The sequence below is a fragment of the Anneissia japonica genome, unplaced genomic scaffold, assembly GCF_011630105.1.
Source record: "Anneissia japonica isolate Jap-2015-1 unplaced genomic scaffold, ASM1163010v1 scaffold287718_len389476_cov179, whole genome shotgun sequence".
Classification (NCBI taxonomy): Eukaryota; Metazoa; Echinodermata; class Crinoidea; order Comatulida; family Comatulidae; genus Anneissia; species Anneissia japonica.
This window is the reverse complement of record NW_022702098.1, coordinates 237,957-245,600: the sequence shown is the minus strand read 5'-3', so window position 1 is coordinate 245,600 and position 7,644 is coordinate 237,957. Positions and strand designations below refer to the sequence as shown.

General features: G+C 37.4%; 1 protein-coding gene across 1 annotated transcript in view; it reads left to right on the top strand.

Annotated features, from left to right (window-relative positions):
- The window catches only part of LOC117103781 (pancreatic alpha-amylase-like), a 7,338-nt gene extending 2,969 nt beyond the window's left edge, over positions 1–4,369 (top strand). The window contains exon 4 of the mRNA XM_033244400.1: positions 2,711–4,369. Within this exon, the coding sequence (XP_033100291.1) occupies positions 2,711–3,825 (1,115 nt within the window). The 3' untranslated portion in view covers positions 3,826–4,369. The remainder of the gene's footprint in view (positions 1–2,710) is intronic.
- Positions 4,370–7,644: the final 3,275 nt, after the last annotated feature.

The following is a 7,644-nucleotide window of genomic DNA, read 5'->3' as shown; positions in this document are numbered from 1 at the left end:
GCTATAAATTGTGGGGCAAACAATAAAGTAATCTCACAGACGACCAGAAAGAAATCAGCCTGACTGACTGGAATATAGGCCTAGATCCACTGTTTGACAATTTTCATTTCAATTTCATTTAATTTACTTGTGTCAGAAACATTCAATTTTACACGATTAGAAACAGAAAAGAACGAACACAAACGAACATGAGACAGGAGCACCCCAAAGGTGAGCTAAATCACTTTCGAGTGGGGCCTTTCACAGAAAAAAAAAATACGTACAATTTAAAATGTTGCCAAACAAATGTACATTAAAAATAAAATCAAACAAATTTGTTTGTTTGTATTTAAATATTGTTTCAATGGTTTAAATTAACACTGGTTTCCATAAAATAGCAATCGTTACAATATGTAGCAGTGTCTGAGCTGATCAGAAAGGCGCACGTACTGATTCGACCAACCAATCAACGTCGCCAAATGCTGTCGATGAAAGCTTGTAGCGATTTTATGGAATCTAAGCTTTACGGATGTTGTACACCTACCTAACTGCTACGGCAGATTACAGTTGCTGACACTGTGCGATCGTAGTAGTCATCATCATTATCAAAGCACGTGATTTTTTCCCAGACGATAGAGGCACAATGATGCTTAATGCATTCGGTGACTCTTCCGCTCTAATGTATTACATAGTATAACCACAGTGGTATAACAATGGTTACTCTGGTCAAAAGTTCTAACCACTAGAGATGAAACATTTTCAGGGATCAACTTGATTATAATATACTGTAACTTACACTAATTTAAAATGCGAGTCCCAAATAAGCCTCATAACACTACAATTATCATTCCGCATATATAAAATGCACTAGACTCTTTAAAGTATCAATACGTGCGAATCGGTTGGTTCACATCCATATTTCTCCATAAAAAGCGATGGGTATGTTGGTCCAGTTCCGAGATGCCAACGCTATGATACATCTTTTTGATATCACCCACCAATGCGACATTGTCTCGTCGGAATCGCAGAAACACTGCTAGAATTTTATTGTTCAGATCGGGTCCCTTCCCTCAATATTCATTTAGTATGTGGCCATGATAACTTGCGCTAATATTAAAAACAATTCTCAAGGGAGTGCTCTTGCTATCTGGTTGGGGAACACCATGATGCGCAATGTAGTGCACGGGACCTTTATACCGTCTCATTTCATCTTCATTCACCTCTCTAGCTACTTCGATAATTCACCATGTCATCGATTTGGGATGTATAGCAGATAGCACCAGTTTGATCTTTGAGCAGCTTTTTCTCTAGGACTTTAGCTTGATTTCTGCTACAGGTCTGTTATCCGACGATTAGTGTGGGTCTTAGATCCATGGGTAGCGTGCATGCCACCTACCATCCTTGTGCGTTAACCCTCCGTCTATTAAGTTTAGCTCCCTTTCTTCTCTTAAGGTGTATCTCTTAGCTCCTAGGGGGCAATTACCACATTTAGAACCTCCAAACCTTGGACTGCATCTAACACCAATGCTCTCGATATCTAAAAAGTCAAAATCAGGTTGTTGTTTAATTTGCGTTAAGTTGATTGAGTTTGATTCACTTCTGCACATGGAGTGTTTTCCGAAGATCATCTGGCCGAATGGCCTTTCACACAAAGCAAGCTCATCTACAGTCTTTAGAACAGTCGGGAACAGATTTGCATTATCAGCCCCAATGAGTAATTCAACTGCCCCAGTAGGTCGTTCTACTTGACGTTTGTCAACTTCCAACATACCATACCAAATACTTCTATTTTAATGTCTGCATCTCTCGTCTTCAATGGTAGGATATAACTGTACGTGTCGATACACTCGGTCTCACCACCAAACTTACTACTAATTTACTGAATATTAATTAGGAGTTTCATTACGCTAATTTCGCTTTCAACATTGTCCAATGTCCCATAGCCCAAACCATATAGGTTCCCACCTATATTCAATTTCCTGGATTCAATGGAAGTATTTTATAAAATTACATTATCTCCATACTTTTAAATCGAGCCGCTATGTCGTCATAATCTTCATATGTCTATACTTACAGAGATCATTACAGAACTCTCAGAATACAGGAAAGTTCCTCATCCTCATCACTGTCGTTAACATCATCATTATTATTATCAGCATCATAGATTATGAGTTGTCAGTTGTTATTGTCGTTATGGTAGTCGCTGTCGGCGCCGCTGTCGGCGCCGCTGCCGCGTCGCCGTCAACGGGAAAAATACGTGAAGAACTACTGTACCACAGGCCTACCAAACATTCTGCATATTTAAGGGCATGCAAGCTCTCAACCCCTCGGCGAAGCATTGCAATCCCCCTGACATTCAAGCTTCTCTCGCTTTGCCTATCTGTAATGTTGCCCTGTCGTCAGGGAAATTCTAGCGAAGCCACTGGTTTGAAATCGCTCGTTGTCCATTGACGTGTTCCTTTGTCTCTTTCCACACAATACAAGAGTATAAATGTAATATTATTACATGTGATGTAGTCATTTTTATTATTTTTATGCAGACTTTAAACACCAGTAATTTTTATTGTCATTAGATAAACGTTGCTTAGATTCAACGGTGACGGTCCCACTTGTGGCCTGTCATTGCCAGTCATTTTTTCCGTTCTATCTGAAGTAAATTAGTAACCAATTGTAAAATAATAACTTTAACCATTTCAATAATCTATTGGTGTAATGTTTTTGTATTCTGTAGGCTCTGGGGTTGGCTCAGACGGAAGTTCTTTCAGTGCAAGCTCCCTCAGTTTCCCAGCTGTACCTTACAGCAGTCTTGACTTTAACTTGGCTTGCTCTATAAACGACTACAACGACCAGAACCAAGTCCGTAATTGTAGATTAGTTGGTCTCCCAGACTTAGCGTTGGGTAAAGAGTACGTGCGTGGTAAGATTGTTGACTTTATGAACACATTGATTGGATATGGTGTTGCTGGGTTCCGCGTTGACGCCTGCAAACATATGTGGCCTGGTGATCTCCAAATCATTTACGACCGGTTAGACGACCTCAACACAAAATGGTTCAAAAGGTATTCAAGACCTTTTATCTTCCAGGAGGTGATAGACCAAGGTGGTGAGGCAATCAAAGCTACTGACTACACCGGCTTAGGTCGTGTCACCGAATTCAACTACGGATTAAAACTTGGTGATTGCTTTGTTGGAGAGGACAAACTCAAGTACTTAAGTAACTTTGGTGAGGCTTGGGGTTTAATGAACGACGGCAGTGCACTTGTCTTTATTGACAACCACGATAACCAGCGAGGCCACGGTGGCGGAGGCCATGTCCTTACCCACGAGTCCCCAAAATCATACAAACTTGCAAACGCCTTTATGCTGGCATGGCCATATGGCTTTCCACGTATCATGAGCAGTTACTTCTTCTCAGGCACTGACGAAGGACCGCCATCCTCCTACAAAGGCCAAACAAAATCTGTCACCATTAATTCAGACAACACTTGTGGAAATGGGTGGGTTTGCGAACACAGATGGCGGCAGATTAAAAACATGGTTAAATTCAGGAATGTGGCGGAGGGTACCGATGTTAACAATTGGTGGGATAACGATAACCAAGCGATTGCGTTTAGCAGAGGGAATAAGGCATTCTTGGTCATTAATAATGATTCTTATAGAATTAAAGAATGGTTGTCCACTGGTCTACCTGCTGGAACCTACTGCGATGTGATCTCTGGTGACTACACTGGTAGTAAATGCACCGGCCCCACGATCACAGTGTACGCTGATGGCAGAGCCTATTTCGACATTAGTAACTCTAGTGATGATCCTATGATCGCCATTCACGTTGACGCTAGGCTTTAAAGTATATGCGTATAAAATCTGATAAAAAAGAAAACCTAAAATTTCAAATAAAACATTCCCGATTTGAGGTAGTTGTTAGTTTTAGAAACACTTATGTGTTGGGTTTCAGGTTTTAAAGACGATTTTAAATTGTGCAATGCGCCATATAAGTCTATTACCATTTCCATTACAATTTAAATTTTTCATTTAATAGTATCATAAAATAAACTTCAATGAAACTAGTCTACAAGACTCCCTAAATTTACTGTTAACTGATAGGTTCTGTGCAAAGAATGTATGGATAATGCGAAAAATATTTTTCTTCTTTTGTTGGTCTTCAAAGTAACCAGTTTAACTGAATAAAAATATCTAAAAATATATTTAACTCAGCTCCAAGGATATTTATTTTTAGTTGGATTAGCTCAACACAAGCAATGTCTTAAATTCATTGAAAGAATTCATTTGGATCCACTACTTAATATTTGATTTTATTCTTTATTGACCACAAAGTGTACATAAAACCCTCGATAACAGGAATAAATACGTTTTGCATTTGGAAAATGTACATTGCCTTCATAACAATATGGGACATCAGTTGTTGCGGAAAAACAGTTTACTATACAAATAAAATATGATGCTCAGGTTGCACACCTTCCTTACCCTTACATATGCCTATTCTTTTATTAGTTTCTATTCTAAACTATCTACCAGTCTCAACTTTAAGATAATGGGAACTTAAAATAAAGCGTGATAAAACAATTCGTTTATTCTTGAATATGCTGACATAAGGCCCAATAAAAAAATCATTAGTTTATCACCCTCGCGCGCATGTCTTTTATGGTACTGGAAAAAAAAATTGGGGAAAAAAAAAAAAAAAATTGGAATTTTTTTTAAATTATTTTATTTAATATTTGTTTTTCATTTATTTTATTAAATAGTAGTAGATATTGTTTGCTTTATCTAAATCATGTTTTACTTTGAATATCAATGCACCAGCAAACAACCCAAGGGTGATATTTGGCTTTAGCAAAATAAAACATTTAAAAAAAAAAACCTCCCTCCCTCATCACTTTTCCTGCCCAGATAGGGTGATAAACTAATAATGTTTTTTATAGGGCCTAAGTACAACGGTGCTAGTATGAGCTCAGTACGAACCGCTTTTTACTGGTTAAATCGCGTTGTAGTTTTATCCACAATGCTATTTCTCAAGCGCACCATCTCATCATGCAACGGTATACGTTATATTTTGATGATGACAAAAAATATTATTTATATTTGCACATTATATTTTCACGACATTCACTTGAGAATGTCGGTAGAAAACCGGTGAAACGTCGTGTAATGTTGTAATGTTTCATTGCTTGATTGGACCATCAAAAAAGAACGTACACCTAGTTAGCACAATCTAACAACATCCAATATTGTCCGAATTCTACAGCATATCTGTTGCATTTTGATCGTGTTTGTCAATACTAGTACCAATTCGAAATTACGATATAATAATTATTTGTCCGTGATTCTGTCCAAAAATCGTTATACAATATTTCTTTAAGATGATTATACAGTAATTAAATACCCAGAAACTTTCTATTTGGAAACAAGACCTTTTTCAAGTTACTAAGGCCCACCAAAGCACCACACTCGACTCCTTCAGTAATTTACGAAATGAAATTGTAGCAAGTACGGTAAATAAAGACATCGTTAACGTAGTCCAACCTGAGCAAGCTACCCACTGAACACATTAGTGGATTCAGAGGCCCAGTCGGTCCGGGCCCCCTACGATTATAAAGAAAGTGGAAAATAAAATGAAATTATCTCAAATTTAGTCTGAAAGTGCCATTTCCAACCATCCTGATGTGATATACTCATAAATTGTCTTACCTCAGCCCAACCATGGTGAGGCTGAGGTGGTCTATATCTCCATCTGTGAAAGTTCCTCCCTGGGCCCCATTTCTAATTCCTAGATCCGCCATTGTAACATGCTGCACACAGTTATATAGTTAGTCTAAGCTAAGTTTTATTTTTTTTTCAAAAATAAAATAAATAAATAAATCACGCAAGGAAGTATAGTGCTAAAGATGATAATGATGAGTAGGTCAAACATATTCATTGTATTTTTTTGTTGAAAGAATCCTTGTTTCGATCCTAAAAATGAAAGTAAGAAGGAAAATAAAACACCGTTAATGCACAAAATCACTATCAAAACATAATGGAAAATATTCATAAGGTTTCTATTTTCTATAGAGTCCGATATAACTTGACAATAATTTCTTTATAAGTAAGTCACATTGTTTTATATATAGGTAACAGTGTATATTTTAATCAAACTGCTGGTTGTAACGGTGACCGGTTTCTGAGTGTTCTTATCCACAAGCAGATCGACACTATATCGATTACTGTCTGTTATTTTTTGCCATGGCGGATCCAGAAATGTCTTAAAAGGGGTGTCGAAAATGAAGCTGATGGAGACAACACTATTTTTGATTTCTAGACCCCCGAAACTAACCTCTGAGGCGTTTTGGGCGATCAACTTTTTTTTTCTATTTTTTTTTTCTAAACAGGGGAGTGGACGGGGCCGATACAGCCACACCCTAAATCCTCTACCGTTTGCATCTCGTATGCAAAAAAGCACAAAGCTGTTTGTTAGAGGGTGTTTTTCTATAGTGTCATAAGAATTTGACAATTGCTTAATAGAGAATTCATTTTAACATCATATCCAGCCCCCTCTGGATCCTGGCTTTAATTTTAGGCTGTTTTAATGCTTTTCAGAATAATGAAGACGCGATGAGTTTGCAAAAAAAGCAGGGATGACTTCATGGAATAAAATCAGAATAGGCTGATAATGATTTTGAGATGGTAGTAATGATGATGATGATGATGATGATATGCTGATGATAAATGATGATAATGATTATGTTTATGATAATAATGTTAATGATATGATGATGGTAATGATGATGATATGATGATAATGATCGTATAATGATGATAATGATGTTGATTCGAATGGTGATGTTGATATGATTATAGTGATGATCATGGCTATGATGACGATATTGATAATGATCATTTCTTTTTAGATGTGTATCATAAACATGAATATAATATGAACTACTTATGCTACAGTTTTAATTGCAAATACAACTTACAGATTTTCGCAAACTGTCTTTATAATGTACAGATTCCTGATGATATCTGTTCAGCAAAACAAGAAACATCCACAACGCCACACGTGTCGAGGCATTTTGGTAAAGATCGCTCCTCCTTGACTTCAGGCAGGTCTATGCTTTCAAGGCGCTTTACTGTTATTGAAAAGGCAATACCTCTTTACGTCTATATATAAGATGTGTATAAGAGACAGTATATATATATATATATATATACATATAAATCAAGATAGCCATTAAAACTGTTAAATTATATATAAATCATCAAAGAAAGGTAAATACAGTGTACGAATAAAGAACATAATAATACACCGCGTAGCATAGCTCTCAACGAATGTATGATTCAACCATGAAGTCCCCGTGGTCTAATGGTTATGACGCTCGCCTCGACAGGTTGCTGGTTCGAGTATCGCCAGAAGCATTTTACTACACACTTTCTGTAACTGCTCTGGTAACTCACCAGTCATCGACTGCTACTGAAAGCCATGTAAAAAAAGGTAAAGCATTTACGCTCGCACGTTGGTAACTTTACCAGCAAAGTTTCATGGTCTTTCCTAGACCGATACATGCTTACGAGTGACGCGAATTTTCAAAGTTCGCTCCGCCTCACAATGCGCACAAAAATGGACGATGAGGGCGCGTAGCACTGGAGAGATCTAACACTTTCTTTATC